The sequence below is a fragment of the Lissotriton helveticus genome, chromosome 2_2, assembly GCF_964261635.1.
Source record: "Lissotriton helveticus chromosome 2_2, aLisHel1.1, whole genome shotgun sequence".
In the NCBI taxonomy this organism is placed as follows: domain Eukaryota; kingdom Metazoa; phylum Chordata; class Amphibia; order Caudata; family Salamandridae; genus Lissotriton; species Lissotriton helveticus.
In genome coordinates, this window is record NC_136060.1 from 170,542,466 (window position 1) to 170,570,059 (window position 27,594).

General features: G+C 45.8%; 1 protein-coding gene across 2 annotated transcripts in view; it reads right to left on the reverse strand.

Annotated features, from left to right (window-relative positions):
- Positions 1 to 27,594, reverse strand: part of SLC30A9 (solute carrier family 30 member 9) — a 680,727-nt gene that overhangs the window by 304,127 nt on the left and 349,006 nt on the right. For both annotated transcript variants that reach the window (XM_078678253.1, XM_078678252.1), the window contains exon 10: positions 25,323 to 25,378. In XM_078678253.1, coding sequence (XP_078534379.1) covers positions 25,323 to 25,378 — 56 coding nt within the window. The remainder of the gene's footprint in view (positions 1 to 25,322; positions 25,379 to 27,594) is intronic.

Genomic DNA, 27,594 nt, shown 5'->3' on the forward strand with positions numbered 1-27,594 from the left:
GGTCGCGCAAGCCATATATAAGTGCCAACCTTGCTCGCTGACGTCAGTTGCTTGCTTAACTCTTTTTGTGGCCTGAGACATGGCGTGTGACATAATGATCAGTACCAGTGTGCAAATTCCTAACTTGGGACCTTTTCAAAATTAAGAAAGGGCTACTTCAGTAAACCGAGAGGTAGGAAGGCGGAGAAGAAGGAATGGTTTCTTACCTGTCATCCCAATTATCTCTCAGGGGAATCTCCACTGAAGTCATGAGCACAGAATAGCCCCGCCCACGTGCCGGGATCCCTGAGCAATTATTATAATATATCTTCTTAAATTTAGATGTTCTCCTTACTTCAGAAAGGCTTGGAGAAACCCTTAAGACTTGAATATTTTGCTACCTATAAAAAGGCTAAAATGGCCACATGTTTTCAGATTGCCCTTAAAAAAGGTAATATATGTATATATAGATTTCAGGCAAATTAACTGGAAAAGAATGATTTGGCTGTTTAAATCTTTTCACAAAACCTTTATTAAAAAGAGAAAGATGAAGGCAGAGAGGACAGTGCAGTCCTATAGGCTGCCAATATGTAAATGTGAAATGAGCATCTGTCCCTTTAAGAGCCAAGAGACTACCATTATCCCATGATGCCTACCAGATGGCAGTTGCCTCAGTTCTTTTTGCAGAGAAGTGGCAGTAGTACAAAGGAAAACTGTCCAATAATTGTCTCCGTCACTTCCACCGGGGATGGGGGAGGGCTTGTTGTGACTTCAAAGAAGATTCCCCTGACAAAGAACTGGGATTAAAGGTAAGAAACTATTCAGTCTCTCTCAGGGGATCTCCATTGGTAGTCATAAGCATTGAATAGAGTAGCAAGCCTATCCCCACATAATTGCAGGGGAAGGGAAACGGAGACAATCAACAGACAAAATTAAGCAAATACATTTCTCATGGAGGCCAGTTCTACTTGAGTATTTGTTCTAGCATCTGAGACCAAACAATAGTGTTTGGTAAATGTGTGAAAACAGCTCCATGTAGCCGCTTTACATATCTCAGCTATTGATATGTTTCTCATTAAAGCAGCAGTAGTAGTTGTTTTCCCTCTAGTGGAAAGAGCTTCAGGTCTACCAGACAGAAACGTATTTGCCTTCTGAGAGCTTAAGAGAATGCAATGAACTATCAACTGGGATATAGACTGTTTGGACGTGGCTACGGACCGGCCCATCGTTTACAAACAATTGGTCCGATCTGAGGATATCGTTTGTTTTGTCCAGTAAAACATTTTTAAGACTCACCTGACATCTAGAGACTGGAGGGTCTTTTCAGCTGGTTTAGAAGGGTGATGAAAAAATACCAAAAGAAATTATTTTATTAATGTGAAAATCAGACATAACTCTTAGTAGGAATTTTGGATGAGTCCTTGTGACCACCTTAATAGCATGGAACACCGTGTACGATTTGGGAGAACATAACGCCTGAATTTCACTAACTCCTTATGCTGCCGTAATAGCTACTAGGAAATCAGCTTTCCAAGAGAGATGTTGCAACAAGAATTTATGAAATGGCTCAAAGGGACCTGCATGAGGTGTGCAAGGACAATGTTCAACTTCCAGGGAGGGGATGGAGGCCAAATGGGAGGGGAAAACCCTTTTGAAACACTCTACGAAGTTCTTGACAACAGGAATTTTGAAAAAAGAGGTTTGTGAAGGACATTTTCTGTAGGTCGTAATTGCAGCCAAATGACCTTATACACAAGAGAACTGTAAGCCTGATTTGACCAGATGAAGCAAATAAGGAAGAATCGCTTCATCTTGACAGCTCATTGGATCAAAGTTCTTGTCAGAACATCAAACACAGAATCTCTTCCATTTAAATGCATAAGCCAAACGTGCTGACCATCGTTCAGCCTCCTTGAGAATGTTCATACCATCTTGTAGAAGATTCAAATGCCCATATTGCAGTAGCTCAGTAACAATGCTGCCAAACTCAAAGAGGAGAGGGTGGGATGTACCATCTGACCTCCGTACATTGTGAGAAGATCCGATCTGCAAGCCAGCTTCACATCTGGAGCTATCAAGATCATTTCGGCCCTCGAGAAAGACACTTTGAAAGAACTGATGGAATCAGGGGGATCGGAGGAAAAGTATGGAGAAATTTGCTGGACCAGTCAATCCATAGGGCATTCTCCATTGCCCCTGGTTGGTAGTACGAGGCAAAGCCTAGGCGTTTTTTGTTTTCTGCGGTGGCAAATACATCTGTGGGCTGGTAAACCTGAGACAATACCCATTATGTATAATATTCAGAACTCAGGTGTCTTTGTCAGGAAAAGGGATATACTTCTCCCTACCGGAGTGAGTAAAGAAAGAGGGGGAAGCAGAGATTCATTGCTTGGAGCCTGCTGGATCTTTCCTGCTTGAGCAGCCTGGTGGCTAACTCTTCCCCTGGGTTCACAACATTGATGCTGCTGAAAAGGTCTTTGTTGATGCTGCTGGTGGTGACCTTGATAGCATTGAGGGGTTTGACTGCTCTGCATGTAGAAACATCGTTCATAAGGCTGTTGGTGTGTTTAAGTTGTTCCTTTAATTTCTCTCGATCTACAGCTTTCAAGGTTTCCATCATGGACTTCATCATTGGTATGACTGCTGAATAAGGTGACACGAGAGAAGGGAAGATTGAGAATACATTGTTGGGATTGTTGGTGTAGGGCTGTAAGACAAGGCCAAGAGGGCCTTCTTAGGGCTAAGCAATAACAGTACCCTTGGTCTGCCAATAAACAAGAGTCTGCAGCAGGGCTAATAACTTAGCTGAAGACCATCATGCCTTTATTTACCACCTTAACAAAGTCTTCTCGTCGTTCTCTCAGGAGGTCTTCGGCAAACGTTTTCAAGGAGTCCCAAAAGACTCGTCATATCTGCACAGCAGGGCACACGCACTTGCTGCTTTCATGGTGGTGGCAGCTGTACCACAAAACTTGTGCCCAACTGAATCTAACTTCTTACTCTCTTTGTCTGATGAGACTGTAGCATAAGGAGTAGAAGAATCCAGTCTCTTTGCCACAAGGTTACATACACTCAAACACCTGAGGTACATGGCACAAAAACTGGAGCGGTCTGGTGGCTCTAGACATCAAAAAGCACCACATATTTACTGTTGAAACCGCAAAAATGCAATAAGAAAAACAAAAACATCGAGCCTTCTCTGGCATTGCCCGAGCATCTGGAGTTCCTTGCCATCTGAAATCAGAGTTAACCCTTCACCTGCATCTTTAAAAAAACAAGTGAAAGTGGTATTGATGAACAAATTCTTGCTCTAGCGCCCATGAGCTCTACTCTCTGGCACCGATTATGCACACTGTCCGCACTTGTGGTCTATCTCCCAACACTTTGACCTGCTCTGTTGATCTCTCTGTTGGACTAGAGGACGTTCTTCAGCCTGCCTGAGTACTACTACGTCCTGTACTGTTACTGCGATAATTTTTTTTTTTTTTTAAACAGAAGTGCAACACTCAGATAATCTCATGGAGTACATTATAAATGCACAACTCCGCATACAGTTGTGGCCACATCATTACACATCCTCGCATCCCAATGGATCATCTAGGCCGGCCTTTCCTTCTTCACGAGGAGAGCAGTCCATCAAATGTCGGGGTCATATCCCACCCGGCGGTTGTCATAGCCCTGAATCGCGGCACTCCAAGATGATGCAAGCACTGTCTACACCCATTCACCATACCAGTTAACCAAGAACGTAACACCCCCCCAACTCACTCCTCCCACCCCGGTCCCTTCCCATTAGCCCCGCCACCCTCCTCCCCTCAGACATGTCGCTCTCCCTAACAGCGCACTTGCTGCACAATAGTTATTCCGCATGTTCCGTTGGATTCCCTATGGCAGTGATCCATGTCTCACTTAGGAGGATGCACCTACATTAGCCATCTCCTCATCTACCCTCTCACCCTGCGGCCTATGTTTGTGTTCTCATGTAGCAAAGGGTGACCCTAATATCCGACAAGGTCAGTCATCCTCATCAATCGGGTGTTTAAGAAAATCCACCATCGCCACCCAGGCTCTAGCTGTGTCCCATAGCTTGTCATTGTCAGTTCTCTGAGCCAGCTGGGGCCGGAGGGTCCCCACGCAGTCCGCCCATTTTGTGAGTTCCCTCAGCCAGCGCACCGCATTGGGGCCTGTGACCGCTTTCCAATGGCTAGTAATTTCTCGTTTGGCTAGGACTAACCCCAGATCCAGGAATTTACTAGTGGTTGTGTTGCGGGGAGTGTGGGGAAACCAGTGTAACAGGCACACCCCTGGAGTAAGTTGCAGTTTCCTTTCCGTTACCTCTGTCAGTTTGGCCATGACCTCTCCCCAATACCCCTAAAGCAATGGACAATCCCAGAACAATGCGTCTTCCAGTCTGCATCGTGGCAAGGCAGTGAGGGAGCCAAAAAATTCATTGATTTTGCAAGGAGTGAGATATGCCCGATGAAACACATAGAATTGTATGAGTTGGAATCTCGCATTCTGGGAGCATTTCCACGCTCGTTCCAGTAGCATTTCCTAGGTTTTTGCCTCTATAAGAGCCCTTTAACCCCGAGTCAGTTTCCGGTACAAACACGTAAGCGCCTTAATTTTACCCTTGGATGTGACCACGTTTTGGCAAGGGAGGAAGACCTGTGGTTCCTCCATCTCTTTTTTCTAATGTTTGCACACAGCAGCCGTCACTGCCGCATGTAGAAGAAAGTCCTAAGCAGGCAGCTCGTGCCTTTCCATGAGGCCTTGAAATGGTAAGAGGGTACCATCCTCATATAGATCCCCAACGGAGGAAATCCCCAGCTCCTCCCATTCCTGCAGCTGCTGCCAATTCCCTCCATGGGACAGTTCCCCGCACAATCACACCGGAATCTCAGGTGCATACACAGGACTCACTTCAGTGCGTCGTAGAGCCCTGTTCCAGCATTGCCGTACTACCCATAAATCTCTGGGCAGTTCTCTTTCGCGCACCGGAAGCTGTAACAGAATCCGAATCAGGTGGCGAAGCCACAGGTCCCTACCCCTCTGACCTATCTCAACTCCCAGTTTCTCCACCATCTGCTGTGTGAACTACTGGAACTGAGCCGCGTGGTAGTTAGCCTCGAAGTCCAGGACCTCGAAGCCCCCTTCTTGTCTGGGACGCATCATAGTAGTAAACGCCACTCTACGCCTCCCTGATCACCAGAGAAAGCTCGAAACCATTGAGTTTAGTGGGCCAAGCACTTCCCAGGCACCCAGAGCGGTAGCATAACAAAATAGTAAAGCAAACGGGGCAGGGTGATCATTTTTAGCAATGCCACTCGTCCCGCGACCGATAGAGGCAAGGACACCCAGAATTCAAGATTACTCTTGGTGGTTCGCAGGGCCCGCCATATATTACCCTCAAATAAGTCAGGAGCCTCATGATAAATTTGGACCCCCAAATAGGGCAAGCAACTGCCCGCCCATCTGACATCAAGCCCCTCAGGTGGGTCGCCTCGCCCCCACGCACCGGAAAAACACAGGTCTTGGCCCAATTAACTTTGAGTCCTACCACTCGCCCCAGCCTCTCAAGCAATTCCCGGGCTCCCCGTAACTCAGCAGCTGCGTTGGCAAGGAACATTAACAAATCATCAGCATACAGGGCAATATAGTGCATCTGACCTATCCCCTCGAGGCCCCTGTAGTGTCTTCCTGTCCGTGCGCGAGCCGCCAGCAGCTACATTGCCAGGGCAAACAGTAGGGGAGACAGTGGGCAACCCCGTCTCGTCTCCCTGCCGACTTCACAAGCTGCAGAAATTGCCCCTCCCGTCCGTACCCTGGCCGTTGAGCGAGTGTAGAGAATCTTTTTCCAGGCCACAAATCCCTCACCTAAGTCAAAGGCCCTCAAAACCCGAACCAGATATGGCCACTCTAAACTATCGAAGGCCTTTTCAATGTCTATTGATAGTACACAAGCCTCATCGCCCCTCACCGCCGCCTCGTGCAGCAATTGACACAACCTCAGAGTATTCATGGCCGTGCTCCGAGTAGGAATGAACCCAGCCTGGTCCAACTCTGGTGCACCAGAGTTGTCATGTGCCCCATCAGGCGATTGGCCAAAATACCGCTCAGGATCTTATAATCAATATTTAACATCGCCAGAGGGCGATACGCTGTACGGTTCCACTCTGGCTTACCCGGTTTAAGGAGTGGTACTATCACTGCCTCCCTTGTCGAGCTAGGCAAGTAGCCAGTCTGTTTTGACCGATTATAAAGGGTCATCAGCTGCGGACCAGCACGTTGATATATGTGACGTAGAACTCTGAAGGTAGCCCATCAGTGCCTTGCGTTTTGTTCCTGGCCATACGCTGGATAGCTTCCCGGACCTTGCCCAATTCTACTGGACGGCCCATGCTCTCCGCCTCTTCCGCATCAATCTGAGGTAACTATGTCAAGAAAATCCCCTTCCTCTAACTCTCTAGGGTCCAGCTTGCTGCAATAAAGGGTGGAATAGTATTCCAGGAACTGCGAGTTAATGGCTTGCTGTCCGTAGTGGACTGCCCCCCCCCCCGCCCCTTCCCGTAATTCAAGAATTGGTGTAGCCCTGCGCGCTGGATTTGCCAACCAAGCTAGGAGCGCCCCAGACTTATCCCGTTACGCATGCGCCCGTACCATGTATGCCTTGTAGTCAAAGCCCCTCAGCCTTTCCACTTGTGTTGCCAACTCTCCCTTCGCCTTCAGTAGCCCTTCTTGTATGTCCTCCCGTTCTGTTCTCTCCCTTTCTCTCTCCCTGAGCCATCGCTCTGCCTGTTGCACCTCACTCAATAGAGTTCTACGAACTCCCACAGCTTCCCCAATGCACTGCCCGCCTATTACTACCTTGAATGCGTCCCACTCATTATGCAGACTGGAAGAAGTGCCCACGTTGCGCTGGAAATAGTCCTCTATGGTGGTTCGGAAGACCTGGTCCTCCAGGACCTCTGTTCGGAGACGCCAATTAGGGATCGCCATCCTAAGTCGTACCCAGTTCAGGGCCACCAAGAGGGGGTTATGATCTGAGGTTGTCCTAGCTAGATACTCACTGATCGTGATTATCGTGTGGACATCAGGGGAACACAACACAGCGTCCAGCCTGACGTGCAACTGATGGACCGCTGAAAAGTAAGAGTAGTCTCGGTCCCTAGAGTGATGGGCCCTCCAAGTGTCCGTAAGCCCCCAGCGTTGCTGCCAGTTGCGGCTGATGTCTGCGAGCCTGCGTGCAGGGACATCCTGGAGTGGTGGGTGGGATCGGTCCAGATCTACGTCGGTCACACAATTGAAGTCCCCCCAGAAGAACAGGGCCCGTTAGTTCCCCCGCCATTTTCTGTGAAAGTTGTGCAAAAAAGGAGGACTGGTCGATATTGGGGGCATATATGCTTCCTAAAGTAATGTCTCGCCCATCGTGGCGTCCCGTGACCACTGAAAACCTGCCCTCTGGATCAATCACCTGTCTCACACATTAGAATGGCACCCCTGCCCACACCCAAATCAATGTCCCCCTGGCATAGGCCGAGTAAGTAGTGTGGAACACCTGCCCTCTCCAGCGGCGCTTTAAAGCCGTCCCGTCCCCTCTGCCTTTGTCAAGTGGGTTTCTTGAAGCAGTGAGATTTGCACTCCCCGCCGCACCAGGTAGGCGTGTATTTTGTGTAGCCGACACATAGTGTGCATCCCCCGTACATTCCAAGACATAACTTTAAGTCCTATGGAGGTGCCCATCGATCCAACACATGCGCTCGCTCTTCTAAAAAAACCCTAGCGAAGCAAACTTCACCCAACTCCCACACCCCAGGACAGGCACACAAGAACAGGTTTCCATCCAAACCAAACTGTTCATAGCAAGAACCGTAACTAGGAGGTAATGTGTGGCTCGGAACATTGTCCCCAGAACCCCCCCCCCCCCCCGCAACCCCCCTCCATTTTAGAAACCTGCATAGCCAGTTGGGTCCCCAGCAGTCCTGGGAAGTCATCTTCTGCCGTGCTGTCCTGCATCAGGGCTGGCCCCTGAAACCAGCAAGCGCAACTGACCTTGCAACATGTGTCCCGCATACCCTTTGCAGTCCCATCACCCAAAGATCCCATCAGCTGTCTGCGGGGTGACATACGGCATCTCCATGTCTGAAAGTCCTTGGATGCTACCAGATCTTGGGCTCTCTGTTCCGCTCTTCTCAATGTCGGTATCATTGCCCCCCGGACTAACCACTCCTCGACTGATGGGCGCCACCGCCTGCACCGCACTGTCTCGCTCCTGACGCTGAACCATCGGAGAAGTAGGCCTCCCCTCGGCGGGGTCCTCACCTGCTGTTCTCGGGCGAGGCCGCCGCGACCCTCCAGCCAGTCCCACGTTGCCAGCGGTGTAAGAAAGAAGTGGGTCTCCTCATCTGCGGTCACCCGCAGGCGTTCCGGAAACAGCATGGCATAGGGGTGACTGAGCTGACGCAGCTTTCTCCTAACAGCCAGGAAAAATGATCGTTGACGTTGGACCTCTCAGGTGTAGTCCAGAAATATCAGCACCTTACTGTTTCCTATTTGCAAATTCTGTTGTTCTTGAGCCACCCTCAGGACAAAATGTCCCCGTCGCGGTAATGTAACAGTCTCGCCACCATTGGCGGCGGTGGAGCTCCAGGTTTAGGCGGGCGAGCCGGAACCCTATGCACCCGTTCCAGCGCGTAGAATGGGATAGGCCCTCTGGTGCTACCTCTTTTCTCAGCCAGTTTTCCAAGAACTGGACCGCGTCCGCTCCCTCCTCGCGCTCCGGGATACCCACTATGCGGAGATTGTTGCGCCGTGAGTGCCCCTCACTGTCCTCTTGTCGTACCTCCAGCACTTTGACTCTGCGTGTCAGCTCATTCAACAATTGGCGCAGGGCAACCACTGTATCCGAGTAAGAAAGAAGTGGGTCGCCACTCTCTCCTTAAGTTTCCGATGGTCATCCTTCAGGAGGGTGATATCCGATCCAATGGCGTCCATTCTCTTTTTGAGTGCCTCCCGTGTAGCCACAATGGCTTGCATTATTTCCGCTAATGTAGGGTCTCCATTCCTTCCCGGCCTCCGTCTCCCAACTTCGCCATCCTCATCCTCTGTATGCTGCTCCACTTCGTCTAAGAGTAGCACCTCAAACCCCCTTTTCTTTTACCCCCTGCCCATCGTGTTCACCACGCACAGCTGACACCAGTAGGGCCGAGGAAACCCGAGAACTCACCCCGCACTAGCAAGGCACTGCCGACCCCCGACTCTTGCTCCGGAATGCTCAGCCCCCGACTCCACTCCGAACTTGTCAGGACCAACCCGTCCGCCGCCAGTCCGCCGCAACCAGGTCACTTTGTCCTTCACAGAGTTGCGCCTCGCCCCCTTCCACCAATGCAAGGCTCCCAGAGCAAGAGTGTCGCCCCTGCAGTAGCTCTCCAGCCAGCGTCGATCCCCACCGCCGGTGCAACCAACAGGACCCCGCAAGACGGTGATCGACGTCTATCCACCCTCCGTCGTCCTTGTGGTAGCGCCCCTCAGAGGAGGTTCACGGTGCCGGGCAGCCAGGCGGCAAGCAGGAATTCTCTAAGCAGAGCCTCTGGTGCACCACCTGCCAGGGAGTGGGTCAGTTCGCCCCCCCGTCCTTTCTCACCCCAAATCCGCCACCGGCGCAGCGATACCGAGATGCACCACCCGCACGGTGACAGTCCCACTGTGTCACAGGCCACAGTCATCACCCGAAGTCGTCCTGTAGGGCCACCTACCAGTGTGCCCCCCGGTCTGGCGCGCCACCCTCTCCTTCACCACCATGATCTGCCCGCCGGGTAGTTCGCAGGGCAGTCCCACCTCGCTCTCCCCCTCCGCAGATCAGGTCAGATAGTCCGTGGGAGCTCACCCACTGCAATGGCAGCTGTCTCCGCCTCCTCTCTTGGTCGCTCTTTTGATCCCCCTCCACCGCAAGCAGGTACAGGGGCAAGAAGCAGCACCCCCAAAGTCACTCAGTGTCCATCTGGCAGCAAGGACAGCGTGGGGCCGGAGCAAGACGAAGGCCAAGGGCACACCCCACCTCACCGCTCCGGGGAGATCTACAGTGAGGGCCCAGGCAGCCGCGACAGCACAGGCGGCAAAGATGCAGGTCGGGGCCCTGAGCTCCGCCCCCCTTCCTTAATTCTGGGCTGTTCCTTAGACCACTCCAGGTCGCCCCAGCCCAGTAGTCATCAGGTGCCAACCGCCGATCGTTGGGCCGGTCCCAGGGTTTCTCGCAATCCCAGGCGACTGTTTTTAGGGCAGGTGGCAGCTGCAGAGTCCAGGCCGAGCCCCAAATGGCGCCTATCATGTGCCGGGCGCCGCCATCTTAGGATCAGGCAGCTGCCGCTGGTCAGCCGGGATAAGATCTCTCACCCCTGCCGAACCGTGATGCCCCCTCACCGCTCAGGTCCAGAGAAGCCCCAATCTCCCCTCCGGTGGCGTCAGGAAGGTCGCAAACCCCCCCCGGGTCTCCTCCGATCCCGCCAGGCGCCGTCGGAGTTAGGCGCCAAATTCACTGAACGGGGCCGACATTTTGAGTCCCGAGTCGGTGGTCTGCAGCATGGGGGGAATTAGCTCTCCCTCTTCCCCCAGCGGGCTCGCGACGTCAGAATCTGAGCTCAAGGCAGGCACCGGTTATTCCGCCACTGAATGCGGTGCCGGGGCCCCAAATTACATGCCAGGATCGTCTATTTTGGAAGGCAGCCGCGGAGGAGCTCCGGAGTCCGCTACTGCCTACATCGGTGCGTAAGCCACGCCCCCATTACTGTGATAGTTATTTTAGTTTATTATTGCCTGCCTTACCCGTTTCTCTCACCCTGATAACTTATAAAATGCCACGTTGGACTAGTGGAAGTTCTTGACCCGTGCCTGGGAACGGCTACTTCCTGTACGGTTAGTGATTATTGTTTATTATTGTCAGCCTGACCTGTTTCTCTCACCATGATCATTTATAAAGCACTCTGATACTCTCTTGTGTCATGTTCGCGCAATATAAAACTCTAAATAAATAAATAAGGATGAATCAGGGAAAGAGTCTGAGGGGACACATCGGGTCCTACTCTGGAGGTCAATACTTTTTCTGTAGCCTCGACAGAGCTGATTTAGTTGAAGCCAGTGTAAGGAACAGCCCCATTGCTAGTTCCAATAGACCCCAAACCACTGGTAGGAGGGTTCTGGACGCTGCCAGTTGGTGAAGCATTAAACAAATCACAGATGTTGGAGTGGGAGCCGGCATTGGAATGTTCAATTTTAATGCGCCTCACATCAGCACCTCTTGAAAGGTGTTGATGTCATCTACTGGAGAGACCCTTGGTAGGAGAGAATCAGACAATGATGGTGAATATCTCCGAGCACGGGAGGAAGAAGACTAAGAATAGGTAGAAGGGCGTCCTAAACATGTGCTAGACCTGGATGCATGATGGCGATGTGTTTATCAAGAAGAAGGTTGTGACGAGGAACGTCGGGACCTATGGCAATGTCTGGAATGTCTTGAACAAGGACAAGATCTGGAACATGATCTTTGAGGAGAAGGTAAAGGCCTCAGCAGTGGGGTTTCCACATGTTGTGGAAGCAGCACTGGCAGAGTAGGTGGAAGAGGAGTCGGAGGAGGTCTAGGAGAGTTTGGAAGTAGTATAGGAGACAATGGAGAATATGCCCTGGAATATTCAGTCCGAAGTGGATGGTAGACGTCTTGGTCTTGATTTTCTAACTTTTTCCACAGGCCTGGATTGTCTTGATGTCAATAGACTGCTCGACGTCGATTTTCTCCTATGTATCGAAAGACTCCTCAACGTCAAACTTCTCTTAACCCAGTCGTCAATGGCAAACATGTAGGGATTGTACCTTGTCGATGCCCTCGACACAGACCTGGAACAACGTTTTTTTTGATGAAGGCATGTCTCTTTGGAGCTCAAACGCCTGGAGTCCTCAGAGGTGGGTAGAGGAGTCCTGGTAGAGAACTGACCCTCTCCTCTCTTCCTTGATGTCTCACCTTTTGATTGTGCAAGCTGCCTGCATTGCTCCTCTGTACCATGGGGACAATTATTTTCCTTTTCCCTCAGATCTCACCTAAAAAACTTCCTGCAGTGTGGACACCTGTCAGGAATGTGACTCTCAGGATGGCAGACGATACAGACATCATGAGGGTCTCACTTGGCCTTCTTTCTTCCACAGGCAGGACACTTGTCAAATTAAGATAGAATTTTCTTTACCTTGGTCAAATAAAAAGCAGTCAGAAAAAGGCAGAAAATCACTTGAACTGATTAAATCTGTTGAGTGAAACAGTTGTAAAAAATGTCCTAGTGAAAGTTTTGAGGAACAAAAGCCAAAAATGTCAGAGCTCAGCGCTCCAAGATCCTGTCATCAAGAGCGGGAAAAAAGAACTGCCACCTGCTGGGCATGAGGGGATACTGGTAGGCTCTTAAAGGCGCAGATGCTCTTTTCACATTTATATAATGGCAGCCTATAGGACTACAACTGTCCTTGCTACCTTCATCTTTGTATTTTTTTTAAATGTTTGTGAACGAGATTTAAACTGCTAAATAATTATTTTCTAGTTAATTTGCCTTACATTTATATATACATATATATTGAAATTTTTTTTAATGCAATCTGAAAAAATTGGCCATTGCAGCCTTTCTCATAGGCTGCAAAATATTCATGTCTTATCTGTTTTTCCAGTCCTTCTGAAATAAAGGCAAACATCAACACTTAAGTAGATATATTATAAGGAGTGCTTCGGGATCACTGCACGAGGGCGGGAGTATTCAGTGCTTATGACTAATAATGGAGATTCCCTAGAGAGCACCTACGTTTAGATAGAAAGATCATTACCAATGGTAAATAACTTGTTCTTCTGATGAATACTTCTAACTACAGATTCGTCACTCTCAGAATACACACCAAAAGCAGTATCTCCCAAAGGTGGAAGGTCTGTGGAGTGGACTAAAACCAAAATGTTCTTCAGGACCAAAATAGGCAAAATATCATTCTTGTTGGATCTGGCTGTCAAGGCAGTAATGCTTCTTGAACACGTGCACCAATGTCCATGTCACAGTCTGACAACGGTCAAGAACAGGCAGTGAAAACGCAAAGGCAATAATAGCAGCCATAGCTCTGGTGGAATGGGCTTGCAGTCCTTCTGGGGGCTACTTTTACAAAGTGCGTAGCAGATCTTAATGCAGAGGGCTATCAATCTTGAGAGAATGCTCTTCTACACAGCCTTCTCTTACTTCGCCACTGAGAACTCCACAAAAAGATGAATGTTCATGCCATGGGTACTCAAGAATATTTACCAAGGGGTCACAAATAGTGAGTGGTCTGTGGTGTGAACTAGGGCCACATTTATGGCAGCAGGGTGGCGGTCAGGGGCTTGGGAGGGGAAGGTTGGCAGTAAGGTGGTAGTAGGGGGTAGCAAAGCATATACATCTAGTGGCTTAAATGCACAATATGAAACCAAAAAACCTGGGATTAAACCTTGCTTGAAACCTGAACCAAATGATTATAGGCAACTGTTATTTTCCACTTTCTCCATTTTCTTCATTACCACATATAACAGGACTCAAAGGAGCACACTGTCCTCAACACAAGGGAGGTTTGTGTGCTGGGTGTATTTCCTAGGGTCAAGAAACAGAAGATAACCTCTAGATTTCTCTATCTGGGATACCTAACCACTAAAGTCACCAGAACGCCCCCAATCTAGGCTTGGTTACGGTCATTTCTTGTGTGGGCACAGGCCCATAGTGCAATTTTGCACAAAGAAGATACCCTGGGACTGTGCAAATATATCCAGAGGCCACTATTTGGGATGCAATACTAACAGACTTCCGGGTATCTATGCGGGATAATGAGGAGAGGGAGGTCTAACCAGTAAGCGGGCTGGAGTCGGCGAAATAGATGATTGTCATCTCCCTGAGATGATACTTTCTTGTACTGCACCACCTCTCAATTAACTGAGACCCCATTGGGCTGTATCTCAGTCTCCAGATTCACAGCTGTGACTGATCGCAGGCCGGGCGTGCGTGGGTGGGTGGGGGGAGTAAGGGCTGTAAACACGGTCTTCAGTTGTTACATTAGTTTTAGTTTTTTATATGATGGACTCTTTTCATTACTATGCAATGGTGAACCCTATTGTGGAAACTTTTGCAGACTCCTATAAGGAGGCCTGACTAAATCTGCTGAATGTAGCAACATTGCTCTCCTGATACCAGTTACTTGTTGAAAGCATTAATTGTAGACTGTGCAATACCATTTGCATGTACTGTATGGACAGCATATGAGCCTGAATCTTCTACATGGTCTTTATAAATTATGTTGACGGAGTGTATTAGTGTCTAAATGTAATAAAAAATGTAATAAAGAGATTCAAACAAAAAAAATAAGAGGACCTCGAAATACAAGACTTCTGGATGTGCGCTGTACAAAACCTTCTACCATATTTGATTTAATAAACTATATTGTTATCCAAGTACAATAGGAACCCAGGCTATCCAAAGGGTGCAGATAACAACTGACTTGCCTCTTGGTCCACTATTGGCATTGTTGTCAGGCTGGGGCAGAGAATAAATGCTTCTAAATTCACATTTGAAAACAATCACTTTACAAACAAGCACTGGCGTTGCCAATAGGTCTCGCAGTAGGAAAGTTGGAGCTATTACAATTGCAAATAACAATGCCTTTTATTTTTGTTTTCATTTTAAAAACATAAAGGGCTTTGTCATTTACAAAACCAATAGCTCCAACTTTCCTACTGCGAGACCTATTGGCAACGCCAGTGCTTGTTTTATTTATGTGTTGGTTTTGAAAATAGCAAAATTAATAGCTTTGTCAGTTACAATGTCAATAGTTTTCACTTTCGCAAATGTGACACCTATAGCATTTGTAATGCAATGTGTGTTGTATTTACGTGACTTAGATGTATTGATATTACAAATAACAATGGCTTTTAATTTTGTAAATAATTAATACTTAAATAAAAAGTTATTATAATGGCAATAGCTTAAACGTTTGTAAATAACTTTTGTGAAGATTATGTTCAGTGTATTTATTGTGACGAAAATCCAAGAACATTGCATTTGCACCTACACACACACAGAGCCACACACACACACACACACACACACACACACATATAGATGTGGTGGCGGTGGATCTGGGGGATATGGTGGTGGGGGATATGGTGGTGGGGGATATGGTGGTGGTGGATGTGGTGGTGGATGTGGTGGTGGTGGATGTGGTGGTGATGGTGGTGGATGTGGTAGTTGTGGAGGTGGTGGATGTGGTGGTGGTGGATGTGGTGGTGGTGGATGTGGTGGTGGTGGATGTGGTGGTGGATGTGGTGGATGTGGTGGTGGATGTGGTGTTGGATGTGGTGTTGGATGTGGTGGTGCATGTGGAGGTGGATTTGTAGGTGATGGTGGATGGATGCACACATGGATGGATGCAAATGTGAATGGGTGGGTGAATGGATGCATGGATACGTTTATAGTTGATAGGTGTATACTTGGATGAATATATGGTTGGATGGGCGTGCCTCCATGCGAGGGTGGATGGGTAGAAGTGGCAGCACACGGAGATGGATGAAAGTGTGAATGGGTGGATTTATAGAAACTGGATAATTTCAGATACAATTTATAATAAGAGACGCTTTGCAGGCAGAGAAGGTAGCATTTTCTATTGCCTCAGAAGACATGGTTGATAAGTAGGTCCATCGCACTAGTGTTAAGATAATTTTGAGCCTTAATATTTTTTAATAGATCGGTTGGGAAAATCATCCATCTATAATACCATGGAACGGTGTAATCATTCTAAAATGGACAGTTCTTTTTCTAAGCTAACAAATCAGCCACTCATTAAAATGCAATTCCTGTACATTTTACATGTCTCCGCAATTCGAAATAGAAAGAAAGCCGGGTGGCAGAAAAAAATGACGTTTTCTAGCCCAGAGTCTGTCTGTAAAGGTGTTAATTCTATAGCCAAAACGCCCGACTACAGTTGCGAATTGCATTAGAAACCTGGTATGAAGAAGCCATGGGAGCAGTTCTCAAACGACCCTCCCAGAAAAAAATATATATACTTTTGAATAAATTGGTAAACACAACAAGCGTACACATGGCGGAAACAAAGTTATCGAGGTAAAGCTTTGTAAATAAAGGGTGCAGTCATTTCCTTGCAGTCATTATATGTAGGAAAAAAAGGCTACATTCCTTCCTTATCGTACATATTTGTACAAGAGAAATTTTTTGGGGCTTCTGTGATGTCATAGGTGATGCTGTAGGGCAAGTCATTGAGCTGAACAGTGCATTTCGATGTTTCTTTCTTGTGTAGGTGTGGGTAAAACAGCAGGGAGGAGGATGAGGTGGGTTAAAAGCAGTGGGGGATTTTGTTAAAAACAGCGGCAGGCGATGGGTGGTGGGTTAACACAAATAATGCGTGTGTGGTATTTGTAATAGTTAAAACAATACCAGACAAGAGCTAGGAGACTGAAACAAACAACAGAAGGCATGCGGGCAGGGAAGGAATAGTAACAGGGGAGGGATATAGCAAGAAGATGTAGGGAAAGCGCCGGGGAGGAGAGATGACTGTCTGCAGATGCAGTTAAATTGAGTGCTCGGTAGCAAAGCTGGCTCTCGGCATTGCGTGGGCGGGGGTCGCATTCCTGAGAGTGTGGTTCAGTAAAAACAGACTCACTCAGACACCGTGGGAGAAAGGTAGGAAAGAAGAGACAATGAAGGACAAAGAAACAATTTATCGTTTCCCTCTTGCCAAAAAAGAAAGAGCTACTTGCTTATTAACACTTCAGTGGCGGTTAATGGCATGTTATGCTATACTAGATTGCTACGTGGCGTTATGTTATGCGGCATTCCTGAAGACCTGGCTTCTTGGCGCTGCTAGGTATTTAAATGGAGCTAAAACAAGTAAAAGTGCAAGATAAAACAGAGGTGGGGGCCAAAGGAAGAGATGGGCAAAGACTGCGGGGCAAACAGGGATGAAAACAAGTACTAAACAAGCACTGGGGGGAAGCGACGCAAACTGGGGGGATGTGATCAGCCCAGTGATTCACATGCATGGAGGCTTCACGCTGAATGCAGCCTGTAGTGTTACACCAGCGCACTGCAGAAGCAAAGATCTTTCACCTTCTGCAGATATTACTTCAGAAGGGAAAAATGTGAGTGAAGGTGTGGCGTAACGGCCAGAGCAGTTGATTTTTGAACGGTGGAAACAGATCCGAGTCTCGGCATGGGGTCCAACATCCTGTGATTCTGGGTAAATCACTTAATCTCCCCTTATCTACCAAAATGAATGTGTCCTTGCATAATGTAAGTGGCGCTTATGTAAAGCGCTACAGTACCTTCGGGATGAGTTCCTGCCATTAACAAGGAACCAGTCTTAACCCCCAGTGTGGGTCACCGGATTCCAATCATTTTTCTTTGGGGGTCCCCAGATTCCAGTTATGGTTAAGTGAGGAGCACAGAAGTCAACAGCGTTTTTTTTAAACCGATGTCATAGAATTAATTCTCAAACTATTGTTGAATGAGGTATTTTTTCCTTACAGTAGAGTAAACTCTTTAAAGTGAGTTGGAATGTTTCTTTGAATGATTACACTGCAAAGTAACCGGTAAATGGCATGTATACACCTCCATAAATAGTGCAGGGAAGCGTCATGAACAGCATGGGTGGAATCCCAGTGCAGTCAGGAGCTCTGCAGGTCTCTGCGTTGCATTCAAAGAGTCGAGTGCTTCGTAAAGAAGAGAAAACTTTCAAAGTCCTGCTCAACAGACTCAAGTCTCACAGCCCCTTAAAAGCACAGATTCGTTTTGAGGTGGGGCGGGTAGTGGGAGAGGGGACATGAGCCAGAGGTGACTAAGTGATCTGCTCCGCTGGGCCATTTGACAGGGGAGTACCAGGCGGTGTCACCCCGCCGGGGAGGGCGCACGCCCCCTGTGAAGAAGTGAAATCAGCCAGAGATTACAGAACGGATTAACAGAGGTGGAGCAGAGGGTCAGTGCTGGGGATGGAGCGAGGAGGGCGATGGCTCACCCGAAACAAGCACTAGTAACATTACACAGTAACATGTTCGTATTTTTTGTAGACACAGGGAAATTAATTGGCATCTCTGTTAAACACATTAAGTAATGCTGTGAGCTGCCGATTAATCTTCCTGTGTCTACAAAAAATATCAAACTGCAAATTGTATAATGTTACTGGTGCTCGTAGAAAGTGCTTCTATTGTGAAACAAAAAGCCTGAGAGTGAGCTCATGCTAATGCGAGCACAGCCTGCAGCGGAGAGGAAGTGGCTTAACAGCGGGATCTGCAGCCTTCGGCACTCGAGCCCCAATTTCTCGTGCCTAAACACAACGTTTAGGCACAAGCGGACACCGTGCTTCCAATCAAAGTAGAAATAAGTAAATCAAGATGCCAGAGAATGCTGGGGGGAAACTCTGCGAGGCACGGCCTGCGGCCGTGCTTCCAATCACAGTAGAAATAAGTAGTGAGCTCATGCTAATGCGAGCACAGCCTGCAGCGGAGAGGAAGTGGCTTAACAGCGGCATCTGCAGCCTTCGGCACTCGAGCCTCAGCGTGGGTTGAACGTCTTGGGAATGATTGTGGGAAATGTTCGCTCTAATATACACTGTAAAATAGAAACCATTCATCGATATTGGAGGAGCGGTGGGGGCCCACACAATCACTATTGTAAGAGGGGTGGGTTGGAGATCGCCATAGGTGAAGATACTGTTGGGCATGCCTGCGCAAAAAAAAACAGTGGCAGCTCCGCTTAACAAGAGCCCAAGTGAAAGCGGAATGGTGCAGAGAGAGCCCGGGCAGTGTCGGAAAATCACTTAATTCCTCGTGCCACAACGTTTAGGCACAAGCGGACACCGTGCTTCCAATCAAAGTAGAAATAAGTAAATCAAGACGCCAGAGAATGCTGGGGGAAACTCTGCGAGGCACGGCCTGCGGCCGTGAATAACTGACGGCGGGTGGGGGGGGGGGGCGGAGCAGAGCCTTTGAAGAGGTAGAGTCACGGCCTGCGGCCGTGAATAGAATAAGGGGAGGAGAACTGGCTGATAGCCATGATTAATTAGGGGAGGAGAAGCCTTAGAGGAGGAGAAGCCGCAGAGCGCACGCTGGGCGAAGCCCTTTGATGTGCTGTGCGGCCGTGAATGCGCGTGCTTGTTTGCTCACGTGATTCACATGAACTTCAAGGAAACTGCAGGAACAAAGCCCATGGTTTCACGAGGATTTTGGCTACTTGAATTCTCGCTCCGCTCGATGCGCTTGCGCGCATCGATAGGTCGCGAGACCTAAAAAAATACTTCTCAATGCACTGATATCTGATGTACTAAGGTGAAACAGTTCTGCATATTAATTAAATACACTTTTTTAAAGAGACTTAATCATATTTAACTTTTACTCCAAGATGTTTTAACAAGCATTGGCATGGCCAATAGGTCTCGCTTTTGGGACCTTATAAATATTTAGTTATGCAGCACAATATCCTTGGTGCAACAACATCAACCGTTGCATGGCTAAACACTTATAAGGTCCTAAAGGCGAGACCTATTGGCTATGCCAAGGACAACACTGACAATGGAAGTTGGGAGGGAGTTGCAGGGGACATAAATGGACAGTAGAGGGTGGGTGAGACGGGTTGGGAAGGTAACCAGACAGCGGGCGGTGGGCATAAGGCTTTAGGGGAAGAAAGAAGACAATGGAGGGTGGGCGCAACTGGACAGTCCTGGGGCAGCAAGCTGAGAATGGAAGGTAGGCTGGAGAAGCAAGCTAAAAACGGAAGTTGGGCGAGCAGATCTCGGGAAGCAAGCGGACAGTGCAGGCAGGAGGAGATGCACATGGACAATGAAGGTCGGGTGGAAGTGGATATGGAAACACGGACAAAAAAGGGCAGGAGGGGCTTGGGAATCAAACAGACTTTAGAGGTCAGGCGGGTGGGGCTAGGGAAGCAAACGGACAATGGAGGGTTAGTGGGCAGGGTTGAGGACAAAGGGGGTGTTGGAAAAACAAGAATGGCAAGGGAAGGTGGGAGGGAAGGAGAGAAGGAAGCAAGAATGGCACCTGGGACAGAGGAAGAAAGAGTAACATGGAAGGAGGTGGAATATGGAAAACAAATGCACTATTGTATAAAAAAAAAATAGCACCATAGCACCTGCGAAATGACCAATGGATGAACTCAAGTAATGTGTCCATGTTCCGGGAAGGAACAAACACAAAAAGAAAGAAAGCCTACGGAAGCTAACAATTAAGAAACAAGAAAATGAGTGTGACAATGAGGCAAGCCAAAGTTAAGCAATGGACAGGAGCTCTAAGCCCACTGTAAAATGACAATCTGTCTTGCAATTAAACAGAGCCTGTGCTGTTTTATGGGAGACATACAAAGGGACTTGTCGGATAATGTGCTATTAACTAACAAAACACCGTTCTGAAGGACAAGATTTCTTCTCAATATTCAAGGACTAAATTCTAGAGTGGGGGAAAGATACTCAAAAAGCTCTGTTGTAGAATAAAACATTTTTAAAATGTTTTGCCATTTGATAACTCAGCTGCAGTATAACCGGGCCTCAGGGTCCAGTTTCCCAAGTTGTGGAAAGAAGAGTCCATATCAGAACCACTCATTTTGGATTTGATGACAAATGTGAAATCAGAATTTTACTGGCGAGCACGGAAATGACCGTCACTCTTTGGCGTTGCAGCAAAGAATATCTGATCTGTGAATTTGCTCACTAGACTAACACCGCAATACTATTTTTGTACTTCACCTGGACAAACATTAGTGCTTCGAAGCAACCTCAGTGCTATAAACAACACTTTACAAAGCTCCCTGATAAACAGAACATTTGCTTTGAACATACCGATTAGAGGCAAAGCTGTTCCTGTTTCTTGGTGCTTAGCTAAGTACAGAAGAATATCCTACAGAGCGACACAGCAAGGAATGCTATGAGACCTCTCCTCTCTAAAGAGTAACGAAATAGCAGTCTCGAAAGAGCAGTTTCTTCAGCGGTATTGGTAGTCTTATTAAACATAGATGAAAATCACTTTTAATGCTGCTATCCTGGTTTGTTAACTTAATTATAATATAAGAAATGTACTTTGTGGGTTATGCTCTAGACAGAATACATCATTTAGATGTATTCAAACTTAATCTGGATCTTCTCTATCTCCTTCTGTTGCACCTAACCTCAAGCGTTGCATTTAATTTTTCAGCATTCTTTTAGAATTGAGGAGTACAAAGACATTTCCGAACACTGTAGATAAGCTAAACTTGATTAACAAATTAACCGAACTCAGCTCTCATTTTCTAGTTAGGCAATTAGGTAAACACCATTAACAAAATATGTTTTCATATTTTGGAGCCAATCCAAAAGATGCCCATCATGAGCTGTGCACGGTAAGCGACTGGGATTCCCTTCAGTAGCCATCCTTTAAACAACCTTTGAAGTTCTGCCTCCTTTGCTTCAAGCTTGTTCTTCAAATGAAAGGTTCGGCTGTGTAAAACATTCACAAAGTTAATCTTAGCCAAAAGTCTACTTTTACGACCGTTGGTATTCAGAGAGGTCATTTACGAGTCATATCTGTACGTTTGCAGACGGGCCAGAATCTCCCCAGTCGGGCCGGAATCTCCACACCCGGGCCGTACTCTTCGCACCGGAGCCGGAGAGTACGGCTCCTGTGTGGAGAGTACAGCCCAGGTGCGCAGAGTACGGCCTGACTGCAGATGTAAAGATACAACTAGTTAAATGTCCTCTGTGAATACCAAAAGTCGTAAAGTTAGACTTTTGGTACAGATTAACTTTGTGAATCGGCCCTATAGTGTTTTAAAAAAATAAAAAGATAGAAAGAGAGAGAAAATAGGGAAAATGATTATAGGAATTGTCTTAAATAGTATGAGTATTAATGGTTTTGTCCTGAACAATGAATTTAATAAATAGGCACGAATTAATATGTTAAACTAGGTTGTTTTTCACTGTGGTTATAAGAATAGTTTTAATATGAAAATTGTATTTTATCAAAGGCACGTAGCACTTATTCTATTCTGCACAAATCGCCATTCAGTGTCACAACATTGCTAGTAGGCACATTTTAGATGTAATTATATTGTTAGTGTTAGAATGTCCATGAATTGTAAGATGTAGATCTGAGCCTTCCTCATTAGCTTCGAATTAGGGAAAGTATTTAAATTATATTCATAGTTGGTGCTTTATAGCTGTGGATCATTATTACAGAACATTTGATTTAGGTTAACAATTTCTTAATCTGACATTAACCTTGGGGGTTTTAATTGGACTGAAGATGGCTTTTATGATAATATGTATTGAAGATGCTCTATTTGATTACTATATTGTGTTATATAGTACGTTTTAGGTAACTAAACAATAAAGTTTACTTACTTAAGTAAACAAGCATATTAAGCACATTTTGCATACTGCTTGTCAAAATCAGGCATGTTCTATGTTACGATAAACATGAAACAGTCCTAAAACCAAGCAACATTGTTCTTATGAGCAAAACTGTTCTTATTTGAAAGGCCCTGACACTAACTGACCATGTCAGCATTATATAAAACATCTAATAAATAAAGTCACACACTCGCAATACACTAACAATACTGTACAATACAATACAATATTTTATTTTATTCAGACCTCTACTGAGAACAACAAATACATACACATGAACTCATCCTTGCTAAAATACAATCATAAAACTTTTAAAATGCATTATAAAAATAGAACAATAAAAATGCTTTAAAATCCACCTGTGGAACATTCTATTGAATAAAAATGTTACCATTATGTGCTCTATTTTAGAACAATTTTCCAAAAACGTTTAAAGAATTTAAACAAGTTATGACAAACTAACTCATTGACTGGAGAGTTACACAGCATAATTAGGTCATGAGCTAGAGTCGCTTTATGCTTTAATTGGATAGGTTTTTATAAATCGTCAGAGCCTCTACCATTCTTGGGTTAGGATAAATTAGTAAAACATGAAATAAATCTTGCCGTCCTCCTTTACACAATTGACATATACCTTTATTGTTATTCATACCGTCCCAACTGGCTAGATATGTTGCTAATGGGAGTACTCCCATACGTAAAAGAAGACTACAACTTCTTACCCCATGTTCTAATTGAAATTGTAAATAGGGATCATGGATTTTAAAATCTACACCTTCAGCGAACGCTTTATACTGCTTTAGCTGAATGCAATATTCTCATTTTCGTAACTGATTCTAGGAGTTAGATGTTTTAAAAAGAGCTTCAAATGTGCTGGGGACCACTCCTGTGAAAGTGCTACAGTGCATTGAGAAACCTCAACAGCCTTTGACAAATTCCTATTAAAAGTATACCAAGATGCTTTCTCTCTGAAAGTCTCCAATTTTAAGGGATACCTTAAAGTATCTGGTGCTGCGTGTATTAGATTATATGCCCATCTTATGATGTTAGAAATTATTCGAGCAAAGATTCCCGTTAGAGATAATTCTAGACAAAGCTTGAACTGGTACCGACTGAGATACCTTTACTAATTTTCGAAGTATGATTCCCTCCTTTGCCTTTATAGATTGTAATGTTTTAATTTGTGAGAATTCCATAGCATATGATAGAATCGGTGGGATTTTCATACTATAAATCTCCAGCACAGCTTTCAAGTATCTATTACCCGTAGTGCGATACAGTCTCTGTAAAGCCCCTACATGAGATTCTGCCTTATGACTTAAATGTTGAAGGTGGGCTGTATCTTGTAGATTATTCGTGAAAATACGGCTCAGATACACATACTCTTTTACTGTCTCAATTGGTTTACCTCCTAGTGACCATATAAAAGATAAAGGTTTCCTTCTACCACTGAAAGGAAGAGCTTTTGTTTTCGTAATATTTGGCAGTAGAAAATTTTCAGTGGCATATTGGTTTAGTTTGTTCAGGTTTCTTTGCAGTCCTATTGGGGTACGATCAAATATACCTATATCATCGGCATACATTAAACAATGTAAGTCAACTTATGCCAATTTCGGAGGGTAGTTTTTGATTCGGGAGAAACGCCCTGGTAGATCACTAATGTAGATAGAGAATAATAAGAGAGCTAGTAAGCATCCCCGTTTCAACCCATTCTTCGTGGGGAAGGATTCAGTTAGGCCCTTTTCACTCCCCATTTGGACTCTACACCATGTTGCCATTTGAAGGGAGATTATAATTGTTAAAAGATCTGCAGGAATCCCCAAATTCTCCAATTTTCTCCATAAAATCAGTCTATCTACACTGTCAAAAGTAGTTGAAAAATCGATAAAAGCACAAGATAAAATGTGAGCATTTGGCGTAACATATTTGTCAAGGACTGTTTGAAACACAGCAGTGTTATCCAGTGTAGAGTGCTTTGATCGAAACCCAGCCTGGAAAATAGGAATCACTTTATTCGAAAAAGCCCAGTCTTTAAAATGTTCCAAGACACACGCTGCGAAAATTTTGCCAGTGTTATCAAGAAGGGCTATTTGTCGATAGTTGGCTGGATTCATTCTTGAGTCTTTTTTCAGGAGAGGAACCATTACAGGTCCTTGCCATGATCCTCGTATTTACCCACTTTGCAGACAGTGGGGATAAAAATGTACTCCAATCATCTGTGTTTTTTTGTATGACTTTAATTGGAAGTCTATCCGGGCCCATCGCTGCTGATGCTCTGGCTGAGGATATAAAAGCTAATATTTGTGCCGCTGAAATTTTCATTGATTCCTGCTCGCATTCGCTGTTCTGCCCATAGTACTGTCTAGGAAGGATCTGATTTTGATGATTCGGTTTATAGAGCTCCAGGGCATGTTTTTCCCAGGCAATACAATAACAAACTGCAGCCTAACTTTAAAAATACAATAACACGCACGCCTTTTAATCAGGGTCACATATGTCACAACCCATGCAGTTTAACCTAGTCTTACAGCACAAATAAGACTCCATATGCAGCTAGTGCCCTCACCTTGCTCAGCTTACTGTGTAATTTATTTGCGGGTGTTACCCTTGTGGTCCTGTGAAAAGTCACAGGGAGGTAGTGTTTGTACAAGGTCAGTCTCTAGAAGTTGCAAGGAAGAAGATTCTTTTTTATTAACTCATAGGAGCTCATGTTCAATAAGGCCAAAAGACTCAATACTTCCATAAGACACTGCAAACACACAGCAAGCTTACATTCTAAAGATGCAATCATAGAACTGAGTTACTGACATCAAGACAGAGGGACATGCATATAAGATATAGGAGATGTTATTAAATTCAAATAATGATCTTCCTTTGGTCCATATTTATGCCGCGAAAAAGAAACCACTTACGGGTGGCCAGGGTCCGGAGTCCTTATGGATTGACTGATTCCTAATGCTAGCAAAGCCTAGAGAGAACAAAAGGTAAAGTACATCAGTCAGATTCAGATATCAATAAATGCACTAATCTACTAATGGAAAACGTCTTGCAGAACTGAGTTTGAATGCACAATCAATGAACAACATATTTTTTGTATTAAGGGCCCTCCCACCCCCACTGATTCAATGAAGAGGGCTTTCTGTAAAACATGGTTGTGAAAATACCTTAATACACATCTGTTAATGTTACACCAGTTTATTTAAAATTGTCTGTAGTTATCGTGCGGTATCGTCCCAGTATCTACATACCTGAAATATTCTTACTCACAACAGAGTGTTTTTGAGAAGAAAAGTATTAGAAAGCACCGAAATGACATAATTAACAGACATTCACATGGTGCAGCACTTTTTCTCAAACTAAGAAATAGCCACAACAAGCTGTATTAAACCGTTGCATAAAAAAACCCGAAATATTATGTTTTAAACAAAACTAATCGTTAATTCCGATTTTTAGAGTTTCCTTTAGTGAGTCCCAGGCCCAAAGTGGGCATCGGAGCATTATAAAGCCTGAATTTCTAGCCACGTTCCATCTGTACTCGGAATGTTATAAATAGTTTTTGTTCAAAGGAGTAGTTTCGGTTTCGAGGTATTCACAATACCTCTTCCAGAAACCCACAATGCACACGGACACAAATTCCACCTTATCTTGTGTTTCTCCCTATGTGTAAATGTACGAGTGAAGATGTGAAACAGTGAAAGGTCTGTGAACTGTGGCTAGATGTTGTTACAGACAATATGATTTTGATCATTCGCATTACTTGAGCTCATATCCAGGGAGGCAGAAGGGTGAATGTGAATCTACAGCACTCCAGGCTACAAACCCATAGTTACAGGTAAGTAAAGTTTTTGGTTTGCATCGTGTCCAATACTAGATCGCAAGGGTTGCGCATTGACTATGAGGCACTGCCTTCCTCCTGAAGCAGTGGCCAGTTAGCAGGAACGGAGACTTATGAAATACTTATTTTAAAGATAGTTTGTCAAACTTGAGCCTCTTGTCACACAAGAATATCCACACAATATTGTTTTCTAAATGTGTGAATGCTTTACTAAGTAGCAGCTTTACATGTAACAATTAATGAGGTGTTGCATTGGAAGGCAATGGTGGCTCCTTTTTAGGTTTCGTCTGCACAGTGCTTGCGCTGTGCTTGTGAAATCTATTGTATTTAATATACTTAAAATGGGCTTACATGCCGCCCTTTCTTTTCATTCGTTCCTGTGCTTGCTGCTTACTTTTCCTCTGTTTATATCGGTTGTGGCATACCATTTCCTGTTCTTTGTGTGTTCTTCTTATCAGCTTCACAACAACCAAATACTCCGTCCTTTTCATCTGCATTGGTCGAGCTTCTTTCTTATTTGTGAGCATGTGTGTCAGTACCCCTGCTTGCTTACTTTTCGGCATGCATTTCCTCTCCTTCACCCCTGCCCTCCCCCCCCCTCTCCGTGGTGTTATCACCCTTTCTCCACACTACAGAGTCACCCTCCCACCTCGCCGTTTCACCCAAACACCTGCACTGCCTTCCTCCCGATCAGAAATACAATTTGCTTGTGATTTATCCAATCAGCACTATTTCCGCCAGCTCTACCTATGTTGTCTTGATATATGCATACAATTCTCCGAAAAGGTTATGTAATGTTCATACATCTGTAACAAGGCACTGTGTGCATGCTATCGAAGACATCTGCGAGTAATTACAGCCCCTCACCTGTGTGTTGCCTCTGTTCACGCAGACACTCGTCACGCTGTTCCTAGCTCGGTGTAATCAAGCCTCTGTAGTGCAAAGTGAGCCCGGAGCATGGCGGAATGGCCGCCGTTGTTTCATCCAAACCCCCATCCCACCTTCCTCCTGATCAGGATTACAATTTGCTTATGATTTATTCAATCATCACTATTTCCTCTTGTTCTAACAATGCTACCTCGATAAAATGCTTACAATTATTCTCCAAAAAGGGTATGTAGCGCTCAGATATCTGTAACAAGGCACAATGTGTTTGCTATGGAAGACGTCTGCGGGTTACTGCAGCTCCTCACCCGTGAGCTGCCTCTGTTCACACAAATGCTCTTCACGCTGTTCCTAGCTTGGCGCAATCAAGCCTCTGTAATGAAAAGTGAGACTGGCGCACACCGGAATGCAGAGATCAACACGTGGTTCTCCTAAAGTAAACACCACATGAGCAATTGTATGTG